At 29.2% G+C, this 20,122-nt stretch overlaps 1 protein-coding gene across 4 annotated transcripts in view; it reads left to right on the top strand.

Annotated features, from left to right (window-relative positions):
- LOC111621403 (protein roadkill-like) overlaps positions 1 to 20,122 on the top strand; it is a 93,312-nt gene that overhangs the window by 29,607 nt on the left and 43,583 nt on the right. Inside the window, exons 2-3 of one of the 4 annotated variants that reach the window (XM_023363510.1) lie at positions 9,927 to 10,045; positions 10,354 to 10,445. The exons of 1 other annotated variant lie outside the window; for it this stretch is intronic. In XM_023363510.1, coding sequence (XP_023219278.1) covers positions 10,442 to 10,445 — 4 coding nt within the window. In that variant the 5' untranslated portion in view covers positions 9,927 to 10,045; positions 10,354 to 10,441. Of the gene's footprint in view, positions 1 to 9,926; positions 10,046 to 10,337; positions 10,446 to 20,122 lie in introns of those variants that run through there. 2 more of the 4 variants (XM_023363514.1, XM_023363511.1) reach the window with 2 other exon arrangements.

Raw genomic sequence — 20,122 nt, 5'->3', positions numbered from 1 at the left:
TCATTTACCAAATCATTTAACACCACAAAACAAAAAGTAGAGAAATTGATAAAATAATATACTGTATTTACTCGCATATAAGATTACGTTTCATACATTTATCACAGCTTCAAATCCCTAGATCGTCCTATATGCATGAGTGAAAGATTCTTTGTTTTTGCAAATAATAATTGTGAACCGTGCATTCGCATTTTTACCAGATGCTTACCCTCTTGTATTTAAAAACACAAGTATTTATCTGGGTTGTTTGAATCATTCTTGTATATTGTCAAAAGTAAAAATGAATAGTAATAGGAAAAGCAAAACTTTTGAATTGAATTCCATGGGAGCCCAATATAAGTTTTAATCCATTCCCATGTGAAACAGATGATTATTTGGAAATCAGAATTCGGAGAAACTCGTAAGTGTAATTGACGGAAAGTGGATTCGACTGTTAAGAGTTGGCAAAAAAAAGGTTCCCGATTGTCCAGCTTTATGTAACAAATTGTTGTCGATTTTACAAGATTTTTGTTTAAAGTTTAAAATTCCAGTAATTTTTGCAGGGCAATGTGTGCATTTATGTTCATTTGATATTTTACTTGCGATTAAATGAATAAAAATTAGAATTGTATCAATAAATTTGATTTTCTTTATTTTGATCTTTAAAGTCACATCTCGTCCTATATGCAAGGTCGTCTTATATGTGAGTAAATACGGTACATTTTTTATTATTCTTTAAAATATTTATTTTAAAATTCTTTTTACCTTATTCTTTATACACAGAAATTCCCTTTATTATTTAAATAAACATTGTAGAATGTATTATTACAAGTGTAACTTTTTATCTAATGACATAAAATAATAACAATTATTCTAAGATATGCAAAAAATATAAAAATTATATAACTAAATGAGTTAATCATTTGGCTTGCAAATGTCTTATATATTGGATTATACGATATTATAAACTGAAGTGCCAAAATATTAGAGACACCTACCTAATAACATGTAGCTTTCCCCTTGAGCCCAAATAACTACTAATAAGTGGCTACATGACATGGCATAGATTCTATGAAGTGTCTACACAGGTATTTCAATCCAGACATGTTCAATAGCTCTCCATATTTCAGTTGCATTAGTTGGATAGTTCTGTAAGGCATTAAGTGATGTTTGTACAGTGTCCCATAAATGCTTTGAGTTCAAGTCTGATGGCTGAGGTGCCAAGGGAGTAACTGAAAATCTCTCAAGTGTTCCTCAACTCATTGTTCTGCCACTGATGCTCTGTGAGGAGTGTTGGTACAAACCGTCATTATTGAGGAATAGCAAGCATAAAGGGATCAAAATATCTGCTATGAGATTAGTGTATGATGGACCTGTCAAAGTCAACTGCATTCTTGCCTTTGGTTCCTGTACAGAACACACTCCATACCAGGACAAAGCCACTACCAGCTTGCACAACACCTTGCTGACATGATGGATCCATGGCTTCATGTTGTCGCCACACACAAACACAACCATCAGCTCAAAAGAGCTGAAAATGAGATTAGTCTGACTACACAACACAGTACCAGTCAGACACTGTCCAATTTTGATGATCTCTGGCTCAGGTGAGACTAGGGAATTCGATCCTGGTCCTTATTTCTAATCCCGGGATTTCGGGATTATACTTATTCAATCCCGGGATCCCGGGATTATTTCGGTATTGAGGGTTAATAAAAAATAAGAAAATCTTACAGAAATCAAAAATCAAAATTTAGACAAAAATAAACGTATTTTACGGTATACACCTAGTTAATTTAATCACTCTAACTAATCAGACTTAGAGTCAGACTAACCAGACTTAAAATCACTGTTTCATGTTAAATTTATTCTTTTTTAAGCATCACTGAGATCTCTTTAAACTTACATAAATTGAAAAAACCTTTATGTAACAAACTATGCAAATAAATGTTGAAAATTAACAAAAATCTCTCTTAACATCGACTAAATAGACTATTTTCATATATCAACCTAGTAAGTAGGTAGTAAAGTAAGTTTCTTAGCAAAAAGTATTTAAAAATAATATTAATCAGTCACATTTTTCTTAAATATAAAGAAAACTAATCTAATAGGAACATTCTAATTTGAATTGCGAAAATATGATCTGAGAAATAACAATTCATCCAGTGTCTCATCACCAAGTCTGCTTCTCAATTTGTTGCACATATAATGTAACTGCTGAGAAAGCGCATTCAGGTTTGATGGAAGTTGGAGGAATCGTTAGTAAATACTTATAAGCTTCGAGGACACGGGTTCGGTCGACACGGATCGGGATTGTAGAAGTAAAGGCTACAATCCCGATTGTTTCGATCATTGTAAGCATGTCTTTCTAAAAATAAACGCCTTAATTTTGTAAATTCGGTCTCTGTCTCTCTCAGCGTCCAGCAAACCACTACCCCAAAAGGTAAAAAGACTTTATAGCATCATCCTGACAGATCGCGGGCAAGGCGAGGGTCATAACCTTTTCACCTAAGGTCGACCCCCCCTAAGCGAGAGGCGTCGGGTCTATATTAACCACACTGGCAAAACAAGATGGCTGACACATTGACAGGTAAAACGCACTGAGTAGTGCTCTCGACTGCGCCAGAAAATCGATTGGCGCCCGCGAAAATTCAAAAATACAAAAATGAAGTATATTACCAAGTAACCCAGTGAGAACTGCTTGCCTATCATTTTAGTTGAAAATACAAGAAGTTTTATTCCAAGCAAGCATCGCAAGCCCGCTAGGTTAATTTCTGCTGCTTGCTTGGAATAAAATTTCTTGTATTTTATATTAAAATGATAGGCAAGCAATTCTGTTAAAAGCACTGGCACTGAACGTTTCGCTTCATGCAGTCTATTTTGCAACTTTTTTTAAAATGATGTCAATCCTGAAAATCTCGGGATTAGGAAAACTTAATCCCGAAAATTTTGGGACTGAAAAGTTGTCGGGATCCCGGGATCTCGAAAATCGGGATCCCGGGATCAAATCCTCTAGGTGAGACTCATTGTCTATTGACTGGAGGTTAGTAGTGGTACCCAAGTGGATCGACGACTACCAAATCCCAAGGAATGCAGTGTACATTGTATAATGCAGTGTTTTTCAACCTTCTTGAATACGCGACCCCTTTACAAGTTAAAAAATTCTGGCGACCCCCCCAGGGCCATATTTAAACTATATCAGTGATTTTAAAAACTTTGTATTTAATTTTCTTTCTTTAAATATCAATCGAAAAACCAATTGTACTGTAAAATAAACAGGCACAGGCTTCTCACTGAAATTCTAGTTTTCTTTAAATATCAATCGAAAAACCAATTGTACTGTAAAATAAACAGGCACAGCCTTCTCACTGAAATTCTAGTTTTTTTTTATTGTAGTGTAGGACCTACAAACACTTGTCTTTTTCTTTCACCCGCGACCCCTCGTGTAAGGCTTTGCCCCTGGGGGTTGCGACCCCTAAGTTGAAAAACACTGGTATAATGCATTGACTGAAAGGTTCACCAGTACTCATGTTGAAGTCTGATGTGATTTGGTGCAGAGTTGCCCTTTGTTGCATAGTTACACATCTGGTTAGCCTCCAGAAATCACATTCTTGTATCAGCTGTGGGTGTCTACATTGTGGAAATACTGTTGATCTCTGTCTGGAATTTAAGTATTCTGGTAAATCCTTGAAACTGTTACATGAGAAAATTTAAGAATATTGCCACTTTGCTGATACAGTGACCCATTCTTGTCCACAATCAAACAACAATAAATCCTTTATATGGCCCATTGCTACTCTAACCAAGCTTACATATACTGATGTGTATCATACTTATAGTGTTACGTGCAAATGTTTCAGCTCAAAGCATTTCCTTCCATAAAAGGTAACAACATTGCATGTGCTGCTGTCTCTTATTTATTTTTTTTGTTTTTTGGCATGTCAGTTTATATTATCAACAGAAAAAACATTTGTATTTGGCACCATAATCAAAATTATTAGGAAAAAATTCTAAATTCACAAATAAAACAAAATTTTATTCAGAAATGCTTTAGTTTTCGTAAAAGATCATGTTCAGCTGGGAAACTTTTTAAGTACCTTAGAACAAATACATTAAAAAGAATACTGTTGTATTTGACTTTTAAATTTTAAAATTAACAGAAAATAATAAATGTATAAAAATTAAAAGAAACTATGACAAAATAAATAAATCAAAACAAGAAATAAATATAAAATTTTTAAATAAAGCAAAATAGTATCAAATATAACAGTGTAGTGTAAAACATGGGTTCCCAGCCACCCCCACTATGATCTTGAACAAATACTTCATTGGGACACCATCAACTGGATAATGGCAAGTGGACAACTAGACAGTGGTCAATTGGTCTACCACTAACTGGACACCATACATCTGGGTGACAAAATAAGAGATGAATAATAGACAAAATACAAATTTTTTGTTTCCTTTATAAAGATAACCATTCTTTTCTATTGACTTGGTAAATTTTAATAATAATAATAATAATAATAATATTTTTTAAGAAATGGGTTAAATGAGTTAAAAGAATGCTTTTGTAATTAATGAACGTATTTATACATATTACATACTTTTTCTATTTACTTGTAGAAAACATCAAACAACAATAAATCCTTTATATGGCAATCAAACAACAATAAATCCTTTATATGGTTTTATATTTAAATAATTTGTGATTTATATTTAAATAAGTGTTGAAGGACAGCTGATATTTATCTCCAAATATGACAAATATACATAAAAATAAAGACAACAGTTACTGAATAACACCAACAGAACCTTCAGAATATACCAGTAAATATAATTTAATATAAATATGTTATGACATGTTTTTGATCCTAATAGGATCTACTCAGGCTATTGACTGGAGGTTAGTAGTGGTACCCAAGTGGATCGACGACTACCAAATCCCAAGGAATGCAGTGTACATTGTATAATGCAGTGTTTTTCAACCTTCTTGAATACGCGACCCCTTTACAAGTTAAAAAATTCTGGCGACCCCCCCAGGGCCATATTTAAACTATATCAGTGATTTTAAAAACTTTGTATTTAATTTTCTTTCTTTAAATATCAATCGAAAAACCAATTGTACTGTAAAATAAACAGGCACAGCCTTCTCACTGAAATTCTAGTTTTTTTTTATTGTAGTGTAGGACCTACAAACACTTGTCTTTTTCTTTCACCCGCGACCCCTCGTGTAAGGCTTTGCCCCTGGGGGTTGCGACCCCTAAGTTGAAAAACACTGGTATAATGCATTGACTGAAAGGTTCACCAGTACTCATGTTGAAGTCTGATGTGATTTGGTGCAGAGTTGCCCTTTGTTGCATAGTTACACATCTGGTTAGCCTCCAGAAATCACATTCTTGTATCAGCTGTGGGTGTCTACATTGTGGAAATACTGTTGATCTCTGTCTGGAATTTAAGTATTCTGGTAAATCCTTGAAACTGTTACATGAGAAAATTTAAGAATATTGCCACTTTGCTGATACAGTGACCCATTCTTGTCCACAATCAAACAACAATAAATCCTTTATATGGCCCATTGCTACTCTAACCAAGCTTACATATACTGATGTGTATCATACTTATAGTGTTACGTGCAAATGTTTCAGCTCAAAGCATTTCCTTCCATAAAAGGTAACAACATTGCATGTGCTGCTGTCTCTTATTTATTTTTTTTGTTTTTTGGCATGTCAGTTTATATTATCAACAGAAAAAACATTTGTATTTGGCACCATAATCAAAATTATTAGGAAAAAATTCTAAATTCACAAATAAAACAAAATTTTATTCAGAAATGCTTTAGTTTTCGTAAAAGATCATGTTCAGCTGGGAAACTTTTTAAGTACCTTAGAACAAATACATTAAAAAGAATACTGTTGTATTTGACTTTTAAATTTTAAAATTAACAGAAAATAATAAATGTATAAAAATTAAAAGAAACTATGACAAAATAAATAAATCAAAACAAGAAATAAATATAAAATTTTTAAATAAAGCAAAATAGTATCAAATATAACAGTGTAGTGTAAAACATGGGTTCCCAGCCACCCCCACTATGATCTTGAACAAATACTTCATTGGGACACCATCAACTGGATAATGGCAAGTGGACAACTAGACAGTGGTCAATTGGTCTACCACTAACTGGACACCATACATCTGGGTGACAAAATAAGAGATGAATAATAGACAAAATACAAATTTTTTGTTTCCTTTATAAAGATAACCATTCTTTTCTATTGACTTGGTAAATTTTAATAATAATAATAATAATAATAATATNAAATAAAAGAGAATTTGCTAACCAGATATTGCTGTAAGATACGTCTACCAAAGTGTGTTTTTGGATTACAGAGACGAATTTACAATTGTAATATAATATACAGCAAGCCGTTTATATAATTATTTATATTAAATTATATTTGCTGGTATATTTTGAAAGTTTTGTTGGCATTATTTAATATTGAATAACCAGCTTTGGGAAGATTTAGGACAACAATTACATAAAATGCATTACATTATACATTAAAACAAAAAGTATAAAAGTTCTTTGAAAGAATTTGTTTTCGACAAATTGCTTTTCTTTAATGTACTTTGTTAACCACTCCTGACATACAACAATTAACAATGCTACAGTATATTACTCAAAAAATTTCCTTTTTCTAAATTGGAAATAACTCTTAACTCATATCATAACTTATAACTCATACCATGCAGGTCTTAACCATATTTATATTTATATATATTTTACCAATATTTACAAAAAAATAAATAAAAATATTCACAAAATTGTGTGCATGCTAAGCATGCAAAAATTTTTAAGTTTCTGTCACCTAGAGAAGATGGAACTCTTAAAACACACTTATGATTATTACAACTGATCTGCTTAATTTAAATGGCATTCCATACTCTGTAGATAGTTATATACACAGAAATCACCCATATCTTGTGTATATTCAGGACTGGTGAGAAAGGAGATGATAGGATAAAATTCCCAGACCTGGATTCACAGGGACCTGGACATCATTCTATAATTTGTTTTTTTACATATTATTGTTATATAAAATACCTAACAATGACTATTGCTCTTTATTTTGTAAAAAGTAATATAACCATAAAAAACTTAAAATAAATTTCCAAATAATTACTTAAATATTATAAATAAACTAGCAGATGAGCCTGGTTGTTGCTCGAACAAAAAGTAATGATAGCAAAGATTAAGATTATTAGATTATAGCCAATCTTACCCATTTTCACCAAGTGCAAGAATTAGGCCCCCCTCTTCCGAGACTAATTTAAAAATTTTTAGATATCTGCTTACCACACTGATATAATGATAAATAAGACTCACTGCAACCACTAACAGGTGCATAGTACCACTAAGTGATGAATAATAAACATTTTCATTACTCTTTCTGGGTTTTTCTTCAAGTTTAATAAATTTGAAAAATAAGCTGGATCTTCCCGTATCATTCATAAATATAAATTTGAACGTAAAATCGAACATTAAGACGAAGAGTTCGAATAAAGCGAACTTATAAGCATGCATTGCCTGTGTCAACTTTATATACAATGGAACACTAAATATTGTTGTGAATTTTTAGAAGGGTCTAAAAATATGTTTGATTTCCTACACAAATGCAAAAAAGGCATCTAAAATAGTACAGTAGAAACAAAGTACTTCAGGGTAATCCTTAACCCTGTCCCTCTCCCCCTTGGGGGAATTTCGAAAAATCCCTTCTTGCATGTTCTCATGACGTACCCTAACTGTGTACCAAACTTTAACTTTCAACTCCTAACCATTTGGGCCCTGCGCTTATTATCATCATTATTATCAACCCATCTCAATTATATTATAAGATTATAATAAATATTTTGTTGTCGAATTAAAGAAAAAAAGGATTTGTTAGTGGCATTGTTTAGAACATTTTATAACAAAGTAAACTTGGATAGGGACAGATGAAATATATTAGCCAAACTGACTTGCTTATTTTTCATTAACAGAAGTGAACTAATTACTCATAACTATAAAAGTAGCGGCACATATTATTTGAGAATTGTGCATTTCTAGAACTCAAACAAACATTCATCACTCATACAATGGACTGATGCTTGACACATAATCATGTATGTATACATATATGCTTGCCACATAACAAACACTTTGCATTTCACCAAAGTATTTTCCAATTATTAAGCATTTTTTTCAAATTGTTTTGGAACTGTTTCTTGTTTGATTTTTCAATAATATATGTATTATGGCTTTAAGACTGTTATTTAATATCAGGCTTATTATACCAAGACTGACAAGTGAGAGATAAAAAAAAGGAAAATAAACTCATTTTTTATTTCCCATGTATATGTTTTGTTGTGGAATGCATTCTGAAATAAATTCCACAATAAAATATATACATGGGAAAGAAAAAATGAGTTTATTTTATTTTTGATCTACATGTCTCCTTGTCTCAGTATAATAAGTCTGATATTAAATGGTGGTTTTAGAGCCATTAATAATATAAAAGCCATCGTCTGTGTGCATGTGAATTCCTTATAATTGCTACAATTTTTGTCCAAGCCAGATGAAATTTTGGTTATAATTGTTTTATGTTCTGACAACATATAGGCTGTTTATTTTTCAGATTGGTGATTGTACTTATGTTGCAGTGACATCAATGACCTCATTTAGTTCATGTTTGATGACAGAATTTCCTTTAAGTTGCATTTTTAAATATTTTGACAAATGGTGTATTTTAAACTTACTTCATTAAATTTAAAATTTGTTTCTCTAACAATTAAAAAAAAACTGTCACATGGTCACTATAAAAATTTTATGATCTAATTGGAAGTAATGAACTAATGAGTCTGTTATTTAAAAATGTATTATCACACATTACTTATGCTTTGATGGGCAGTACAGGCTACTTAATTTGTAGAAACATTAGCTACTCTTCTTGACTTTCTTGAAATCTGTACTCTTCTCAATTCTTTAATCTACTTTTTCATAGAAAGTAGTGTGTCATGCTTGGTGGAGGAATTCCTAGTAATACATTTAGTATTCGACAACTGCTGAATAGTGTGTGGAGGCATTCTTACATAAATTTAGGAATTGAATTGTTCTAATAAGATGAATAATTTCATTTTTAGATTTAAGAATTATTCATTTTATTATTTCTGTTTCAAATTTTATATTCTTGTAGGTTTTAAACCTACATGTATTTTTTCATATGTATATTTCTTTATTTTAAACTTACAATTTGTTTCTTTACATATTTTGTTAGAAAAGGTACTTTATGCTAAAAATAAAATTTATTTCTTAGAAGACTATAAGGATCAAGATCTACTTAACATACTTTTCAGATAAAATCAAATGGCAAGGAATTTTTTTAGTTGGAAAATTAAAAGATTATATTGCTGACATGTCATACACTGCTGCTTTTATGCTGTTAATTTTCAGAAAATTAAGAAGTATAAACACTGTTATTGTAGTATTAATGTGAACCTGGCCAAATGTGGAAAGATTTAAAATATTAAGATCTAAAATTTTGAATAATTTCTTAATTACAAGCTGCTTAGTAATGATCTGTACAGTTATCTGCACTTGAATATTCTTTATTTCTAAAGTTTTCAACAATAAGAAATGCTTTATATTAGCACTTTCAATAGTGATATAAAAAGTATCAATATTATTACAATGTTTATAATTTTAATTTATTTATGAAAATCTGTATAATTTACTTTATAAAATTTTTATAAATACAAATAAATTGTTTTCTTTGTGTATTTTTATACCTTCAATTTGAATATTCGAATGTTTCAGTAGTGTTATTTCTATACTATCTCCTGAAGATGTGATATTTGTAATTATAAGAAAAGTGCTTGAGTCTATTTATATTTTTTGTTATTTGTAGGTTTTTAATTTAACTCCAGAAGATGGTTATTTTGTATCCTGAAATTTTGATTCCAGATTTTGAAGTAATCGTAAACATTCTTTTTTTCTATGCCCTGATTTAACTGAAGAAAGCATCAAGTATGCTGATGTTTCCATGATTTTATTATATTTTAATAAACAATAAGTTTTAGTAACAGTAGTAAGTTTGTTGTTAATTATTCAATAAGATCTTTAGATTTTCAATATTTTCAAATATATTATAGAAAATATTGTATTTCATAGATAGTGTATTTCATATTTATGTGAATTTTTTTTTAATCATTGTAGAAATAACGTGTGTTTTTTCTTTATGACTTTACTAAAATCAAAAATTTGTGTAATTTAATTTCTTGTAGTCTTGTTCAGTATATGTATAAAGATTATGTATATTTTTTAATTTTATGTAGGCTTCCAATTAGATGAGCTATTACTTAAACAGATCTTTTATGTAGTTGATTTCACGCAGCATATTTTCATTTAGTACTGATTTTCATAATGGGTAAGTATTAATCTTTGCTCTCTGGCATCAATAATGGGGAAATAATTCATTTAGTACAGTTTCATTTATTTTAACATATTTAACAATAATTCATATTGAATATTTTCAAAATGTTTATATTATGTTTTAAATATTAAATCTTAAAAGATTTTTATAAAGAGTTATATTGGTTTGATTGTTGTTCATATTATGGGAGAAGCAATGATAAAATTGTTTTTAGGAGTAATTTTTCATAATTAAACATTATGTAAGATATTTCTATTGTAATTTTACAGCAAATAAAATTTCAGTTAAATAGTTTACACAATAAAAAGTATATTATAAACAATTGTATGTATATAAAATAATGAAAATTGAAAATATTACTGTGTTTAACATGATTCAAACTATTTACTTTATTAAAAATATTCTGTTCTTAAGAACTTCAGTTCTATTAAATGTAGTAATTTTACTTTGAATATTTAAGTTATAAATTTAACAATTCTTCAAATTGTTCTTATGAATGAAGCAAATACCTGCTGTATTGAAACTTCTATGAAATGAAATAGATATGCAGTTCTCAACTCTGGTGCTTTTTAAGTTGTATAACTCATATTTAGGGGTGACTGCATTAAGTTCTAATAAAATCACAAACTTGTAATTTGAAAGAATAAAATTTAAAAATACAGGTATAACTCACCTTATGTCGGTAATTGGTTCCAGAGAGGCGACTTAAGTCAAAAAATTTACTTGTCACTAGGCTAAACCAAAAATAATCATTCCCAGTTCTGTATTTTATTTATAAATGCATTTTTAATAATATATGGCTAATAAGAATCTATTTTAAGCTTACAAACAAATAAATTTTAGTTTTTAATATAGTACAGAAAAAAAGTAATCTAAATTTATGAATACATGTACGTACGTACATACTTGTAAATGCACATGTTTACAATTTGGCAATGTTTACAGTGCATTGCGGACTCTATTTGTAAATGTGGTTTGCTCTAAGACCTGTCAAAGTAGAATTTGTGTAGTAAGTTGTCCAGTTTGAAGCTGAGTAACTGTTAATTCAAGACTAGACAAGAAGGGAACTTTCTGTGTACTCAACATCCATTGCTGATATAATACAATATGTAAAAATATAATAAAAATTGTGGTAAATTTGGAAAATAATCTGAAATTTCTTTTTGTTGATAGCAAATAAATGTTATAATTACAAAATACTAATTTTTCTTTATTAAAAATTAAAAAATATTTTCACAATAATCCACTGAATTATTGTGGAAATTCAATGCAAATTAAGAAAAAATTTGAAAGAAGTAAGATTTGAATGTGCAGCATGTAGCATAATAGTTGAGTACCTTATCCATTCATCATACATTTTTGTTAGCAATGGAGTTGTGCTGGTCATCTATCTAAATCCTTTCAGGGGAAAATTTTTTAATTGAAATAATGTGACTTCTGGTTTGCATTGGAAGTTCATATATAGTTACTTGGGGCCTTCTGCCCCTAAGCTTTTCATATCTGGTCTTGACTTTCATGTATCTAACTCCTAATAACACCAAAAAAACCTTCAAAATATACCAGCAAATATAATTTAATATAAAGACATTATGACAAACATTTTCAATCCAAATTGGATCTTTAAAAGTTTTAGAACTATGTATCTAACTCCATTCTTGAGATAAGCAAGGAAGGACAGATGAACGACAGTGGGAATTTATAGGTCTATGATTTTTTAAAATTGCAGCTCAGTAATGTCTGTCACTGTCTCTGATAATGTCATCTGGAGAACAGCCAAGGCATTTCTGGGCAATGCACTTTTCATTGAGCAGATACTATCTGAAGTGTTTTCTATCAGTATACTATACTTTGATCAGCTGGAGATGTGTTGGTTTGTTTTCTTATAACTTTTTCTTGTTCAAAAAATGTAGCTAAGCCTTTTTACTTGTTTGTATTTCTTTTTTAAAATTGCTGATTTATTCCAAGCTTATGGTAAACTTGTTTTTGATTCTATTTTTTCTTCTTCACTAATAATAATGTAAGACATGATGCATGCTTACATCTACCAAGAAGTCCTGCCCTGCATGAACAAAAGGCATTAATCATTTTCCATTTGGCATTAAGCTGAGAAAATAATATACTGCCATTAAATTAATATTTATATTTATTCTTTTATGTTCTCTCACATCCTATGACAACAAATCTCACAATCACTTTTTTCTTTTGCAATAAACATTAAAGAGATTCTTAAAATTTTTGCCTTAATATTTTTATTTTTAAAATAAAACATACCTTTTATAAAAATGTAAGAGTTCAAATACATTTTTATAAAATTAAATTTTAATTACATTTTAAAAAATGATCAAAAGTGATGTAATATAAATGATATTAACTTTTCTTTGGGTAACTTGTAATAGAATTTGTTAGCTAGATTTAGGTATATGCATTTATTTATAATACATTTACCAAAAGCTGTATATTTTTGAGTAACATTATGAAAATGGCCTGTTTATTTTAATTTTTCTGTGCTCTAATGGATTTTCTACAAAAAATCATTTTCTAAAGTGACAGGAAATAAAAAATTATTTCTTAAAACTAAGTTCATTGCACCTATGTAAGTATATGTGTTGTTTGTAACTATGTTTTTCAAGTTTCCACTGCAAGATGGCACTTCACTGTAGCACCATCTGATTCACATAGGAAACTAATAGAAAGCAAATCTTAAAAAGACTCAATACTTACAGATGACACTTATAGGAAATATCATGTTAGCCTAAAACCATACAAGTTGCAAGATTTTTAGTACATACAAACTACTTATATTGACATAATCAAGTAACAAAGTAATACATGAAAAGCTTATGTACAAATTATCATAGAACCAGTTATCAAGCTAAAAATACATGATGCATGTAGTCTTAGAAAACAATGCATGCAAAATATACTATGACTAAGCTATAATTGCAGATCAAAAAAATCTATCAAGATAACAGACCAGATATACTCATTGACAAACCAAAATTAAATACCTCATATACATGTTTATTTCATAGATCTATTTATACATACAAAAAACATACTGAAAAATTATGGTAATAAATACAGTATTTGGAATGTACTAGATAAAGTGTATGTGAACAATGAATAAGATATTTATTGCGACTGCAGTATTCTCTTACACACGAATCATACCACACACACAAAAGTAGAAACATTAAATCTTTACAGTAGCACATAAATCACATTACCATACTAAGTACAGTATGTAGAAAGCAATTACAGTCTAAGGTAATTTGAATAAGATAAAACATGAAGCAAACATACTTTTCTGAGTGACTGATACTTATTTGACAGACCTAGGTTTGCCTGGTAACATTACAAAGTACAAAATTAAAAATATTTTTGAACATTGCTGAAAGTGTGACAAATCACATATTGCTTAGGCAACAGGTTTTCTGCTGCTTTGGACTAACAGTAACATGTATACTTTCTTAATTCTTGATTTTCAATTTGAAATATAAATTTTTAAAATATCTTTTTTAAAGTTTTGTTACATAACTAAGCATAAAATAATTAACTGATATAATTGAACAATTTCATAAAAAAAATTATTATTTAAAGGGACCAGTTATATCCAAAATATGCTTTAATAAACAAAAATGAATTATAAAACAAATTTCTGTTGTTTGATCTTTGGTTGCAATTTTATTTTCATTTTCATGGTTTTTTTAAGTATTTTAGTGAATGATAAAATAACTGGAATTTGTTCAATGCTAAACAACAAAATTTTTTAAAAATTAATATTTATCTTACTTGAAAAGAAATAAATACAAATAAAACTAAAATTCAGAGAAATGTGATAGTTTTAATTATGAATTTTAATTAGGTAATGTGAATCTTAGTTTTACTATAAAATAATTAATTACCAGTATATAATTTGTTTTCAACATCAGGTGAAATTTTTTAAGAGAATAATATCAAAAAATATAATTTGATTCTCTTTCTAAGACCAGTAGCACTTTTCTGCCTGAATTGTAATAAATAATTACCTATTAATTTTTATTAATGAATAACACTAAATAGACTTTCCTAATATAATAAATGAAATAATAATGATAAAGGTAACAAATAGTGATTGTTATTACTTTCCATCATGGAAAAATTTCCTCATTTATTTGCTTTTGTTAAATTTTAAGACAAAAAGAATATAAGAAATAAATTATAATGCTGTTAAATATTTTTGATACAGGTTGTCTATAATTAAAGTATACCACTCTGGAAACAAAACTGTTAGAGAGAGATCAATAAAATTTTGTAGGCATGTTTATCTCATCAATGGAAAATATAGCTAGTTTCAAAAATATTAAAAATTTTTGCTGTTAGGGGTCTATAATGGTGTCATTGTCACAGCAGCATCAAAGAAACCATCTAACATTCTTTCCATCACTCAAGTCTCATATTGCATTCAAATTATCAAATTAATAATAGCAAAATGCAACATATCAGGGCTAACAAGACTCATTTCTCTTTCCATTCACCTCAGTTCTCATAAATCCACAACTCCACCTGTATAAACCTTGCATTTCAAATAGTCCCATAATCCTGTCACAAGGTCTGAGATCAGGTGAACTAACAGGCTATTGCATTGGAAAAAACTGTCTCATCACCTTTTACAGTGTGGGGTCTTGTACAGTTTTGCATAAATGTGATGTTACTCAAACATCATCTCTGCTATAGTTTAAGGATGATAAAAGTTTGCAGAATGTCTATAGTACTGGACCCCTAGCTGCAAAAATTGCAACTATTTTTGAAACTGTCCATAATTTTTCCATGCCAAGGTAAATGTGACTACAAAATATTATTGATCTATCTCTAACAGTTTTGTCTCTAGAGTGGTTTTTATTGTACTGTACTTTTATTATAGACACACTATATTTTTTCAAAGACACTTTTTAACTTAATATTACTTTATTCCTCTGTATAAAAAATACAGTGGGGTGGATTTAATACTATTTGTTGGTTTTAACTTAAAAACAAGCTTTAAAAACAATAAAACTAAAAATCTTAAAATTGTTTATTTCAATTTTTCCTCTTATCCACCTTTTATCAGAGATAAAGAACTTAAACCAAGGATACTCAGAACAGAAAAACAATCATTTATTTTTTCAAAAAGAAAAAAAAAAAAAGCTTTTTGAGTGACTTTTCTACAAACATTGTCACCCTTTTTCAGGCTATAAAACAAAAATACAATATTTTAGAGTTTACAAAGCAATATTATCAATATAAACTTACAAGTAACCTTTTTCCATTTCTTTTACAAATTTCCTGTTCATACAGCATCAATTAATCGACATTCATTTTTAAGCAAGCTTTTATCGTGGATGATATCTCACCATGCACCCTCTATTTCCATATCATTATTTAAATGAATAGTATATTTGCATGTATAATTGCCCCATGTTCTTTAAATTTATGCAAATACTTGTCTTTTTCTTTATAGAGAATTTTAACATTATTTTTATTAATGGAACATCCATATTCCTCACGATACTTAAACCATGGAGATTGATTATATTTTAGTCTAACCATGTTCATGGCTTCTAATTTTCAGCTGTCTCCCTTTTCACATATATAATTAACAGGATTTATACATATGAAATTTAATTTATAAACTACCTCTGTTTCTTCTATAATTCCTTTCTTTTTTGTTTTGCTAGTTTTAATTTTATTTCTAATTTTAATCTAATACCTTAAAAAATAAAATTAAAACTAGCAAAACAAAAAAGAAGGGAATTATAGAAGAAACAGTGGTAGTTTATAAATTGAATTGCACATCTGTAAATCCTGTTAATTGTGTAGGTGAAAAAGGAGGCAGCTGAAAATTATAATCCATGAATGTGAAGCAGTGATTAGACTAAAATATAACCAATCTCCATGGTTTAAGTATCATGAGGAATATGGATGTTCCATTGATAAAAAAAATGTTAAAATTCTCTATAAAGAAAAAAGGACATGTATTTGCATAAATTTAAAGTACACGGGCAATTATACATGAAATAACAAACAATACTATGGAAATAGATGGCACATGGTGTGATATTGTTCAAGATAAAAGCTCGTGAAAAAGTGAATTTGGTTAATTGATGCTGTACAAACAGGAAATTTGTAAAAGAAATGGAAAATGGTTAGTTGTAAGTTTATATTGATAACATTGCTTTATAAACTCTAAAGATTGTATTTTTGTTTTATAGCTTGAAGAAGGGTAACAATGTTTGAAGAAAATTCACCCCAAAAAAGCTTGCTTTTTTTCTTTATGAAAAAATAAATGATTGTTTTTCTGTTCTGAGTATCCTTGGTGTAAGTTCTTTATCTTGTTTTTTCCCTTATCCACCTTTTATCAAAATTAACAATTTTAGATTTTTAGTTTTGTTTTTAAAGCTTGTTTTTTAAGCTAAAACCAACAAATTTTATTCCTCTAAAAAAAAGATTATATTTTATTATTCCAAAAGGAATATGTAGGTAATAAACACTGAATATTGTTTGTTATATTCTTTGTGGAATAATAAAAGAATACTATGAAATGTTCTGAAGTGTAATGTATCTAAACATTACTGGCTTGTAAAGCTTTTATTTTGAACTTTTTACTTAATTTGATTTAAAAAAAAATTGTCTAGTATTTTCCAGAATAAGAATGGAGCCAATGTTCATTAATGTACTGGTACATACATGAAAGAAAATAGTTGTGTTCATTAGGAAATAGAATATATTTTATAATTTTTCTAATATTTTCTATATACAGTATATAAAACAAAATGTAACATGACATGTTATGGTGTGCTGTTTGAATTTTCAGTTTTTATTCTATCTTCACTACTTGGTTATGGTGGTGGAGTGATACACATTCAAAATCCAGTGCATTGGTTCCATTCTTATAGATCCAGAAAAACTAGGGTTTCTCTGGATACAATTATCTTTTTATTCCTGACTTTATGCCTTCTTTCATGGAAAAAAATAATCCATTTATGAAGTAGAACAAATTTGATTCTTATATTCAGAAATTTACTGTTTTTATGCCTTTCTACAAAGAAGAGCATTTGACAGTGAAGAATAATCACTATCCAAACAATTTTCTAGGAGAAAAACTATAAATATTAGTTATAAAATTAGAAGGTTGCCATTATTCCATTGTTTTTAATAATTTATGTGAAAATTAAAATTTTATTATTACTGATAATTATTTTTAATGACAGATCCTTAAATAAAATTAGCAAAAATCTAAAATTATTAATACTTACTCTTTTTTTATTAAGAAATTGTAAAGTACATATTTTGTGCTTCTCTAGTTTAGATTTAATGTTTCTTAAATGAATTAGTTTTTTGAGCATATGAAGGTTACAGCCATGGCAATGAACCATCCAGTCTCTTTTGGCATTGGAGGAGATTCAGTCTCAACGAAACCTGTTTAATTATATTTTCAGTATCGTAAGCAACTTGGAAAAAAAAATTCTATGAATATTCTTCGATAATCCATTATTAATGTTTTCCGATTTATTATATATTGTTAGACAGATCTGACCATGAGTTGTCTTTTCACTACAGGTGTTTTTTAACTTTACGTAACGGCATCCTTTCAGACAAAAGTGGCGTCTGTCAAGGACAGAGTTCTAGATTTACTCCACACGGTATTTGCGTTAGCGTTTACCTTTTCACTAGACACTTTTGTTGGGGATAGTGTTTCTCAAGGACAAGCTAAGATAGAACGGGCCACCCGTTTGAGTAGCGAGAACGTTTATGCGATAAAATCACCGGACGCAACATCAAAGAAGGAAAACAACACATCAGTTTATAGTATATTATTTATTCCGGTTTTTAATTTTTTAATGCGTCAGCGATTAGGAGAAATACAAAATGGTCGGTATGACCGTGCGCATTCCATCGATTCAGGACAGATATAGGTCGCGTGCGATGTGTCCGTTATTAACAATAGCTAGACGCGCGGGAAATTGTCCGGTTATGTTACCCTATATTTGGGCCAAGGTTTGTCATCTTGTCAATGTTTGGAAACAACGTAGGTGGCGCATGGTGTTTCCAGTTACTAAGCAACTCGAACGCACAAGATAGCGCATCAGGTGTGACGATTGATTGGCAGGGATGATTGTCCCATGCTAAAAACCGCATTGCCTTGACCTCTCTTTCTCTCTCTCTCCACCCCCTCTCCGCAGAACGTCCTTGAATAAAAGATTTAAAAAAATTCAAATAATCGCTTATCCGGTACGTGATCTCATATCCGGACAGCTGTGGAAAGTTTCTCTCCTTTCAAAGAATTAATGAAATTATGGACTGATACATAATAAACTGTATAGTGAATACTGTAATGATCGATTCCAACTACAGTATTCGCTAAACAATTGCAATCCAAATATTGGAACGTTAGATGCATAGACCAGAATACGCACAGATGGGAAACTTCCTGCTCTTTCAACAGGATTTTAAAGTCACGTGACACACCGAAACCAATCGGAATGTAAGATATGAATCATTTGTTTCACAAAGCATTGCGATCAAATTTTCGTGACGTCATTCTAGGAAACTGCTCTGTTGTCAATAGTGTTTTGAAAGAACGAAAGAAAAAGCAAACGTGTATATTAAAATAATTTTTGCTATTAAAATATTTCCACTGCTTTGTTCCTTCTATTTCATAAGTATTTTATATCTGTTATGATTTAAGAGTGAAATTCAAAATAATATCAAATCGAAAAATACCTTTATGTTTAACAAAAACATTAATTTGTTTTAACAGTTTAAAAGTAAAAAGTCAAAAGATCATCAGCAAAACACACCGTTTAAATTATTAGCAATTTTTCTCTAGCGTTGTCTATTAAAATATTGATCAAAATAATCACATTAGCATGTAATTAATATTACGTATATTTCCGAAATTTCTAATTTATTCTAGTTAATTTATAAACTTATATAATATTCATTCTGTCTTCAATCTTATTTTTATGAAACTAGGAATACAGAGGATTTGATTAGATTTATATAATAAGAAATTATATATATTCTATATAAAAGAAAAAAAATGGCAGATAGAAAAGCGTAATTGATATTGTCAAAATACTGTGTATCTATTTTCTGTATATCAAATACTTAGCTTCAAATGTCATGACACTTTCATGACATGAGGGAGAGAAGAGAGAGGGTGACACCGAGAATCGATGAATCACGAAATTTTTGAGCAAGTGGTCGTACTTTTATTATTAAGTATGTAACATTATACGAGTACATTAGTTTTAAAATATTTAGTAACGTGTATTAAATTGTAAATGGAATAAAATTATTCACTGAAGATATGATAGATTATTAGAAAAATGTTTTCTCTTAATTAACTTGAGATATTTCAAGGGAAATGAAATAGCAAGTCTAATCATGTCCTATTGCTGCATTATAAAATAACTATACTGCGCGAATATTTCTTACTGGGTTTAATTTAATTTTTCTGTAAATAAAATATTCGGAAAATAATTTCTTTACTTCGATTTTTCTAATTTTAAGGAGAAATGACGGATTTCCGTGTAAGCAAGTTTTACAATTATTGACGTAGAAATCTTCAAAATCCTGATGGTAAATAGATAAGTACTTGATATTAGTTGGATAGTTTTTCAGTATTTGTTAAACTCGTATACGTGGAC

This window comes from Centruroides sculpturatus, unplaced genomic scaffold (assembly GCF_000671375.1).
Source record: "Centruroides sculpturatus isolate CEXI.00-Female unplaced genomic scaffold, Cexi_2.0 scaffold329, whole genome shotgun sequence".
In the NCBI taxonomy this organism is placed as follows: Eukaryota; Metazoa; Arthropoda; class Arachnida; order Scorpiones; family Buthidae; genus Centruroides; species Centruroides sculpturatus.
The sequence above is the reverse complement of the archived record's forward strand: the minus strand, read 5'-3'. Positions and strand labels throughout refer to the sequence as shown.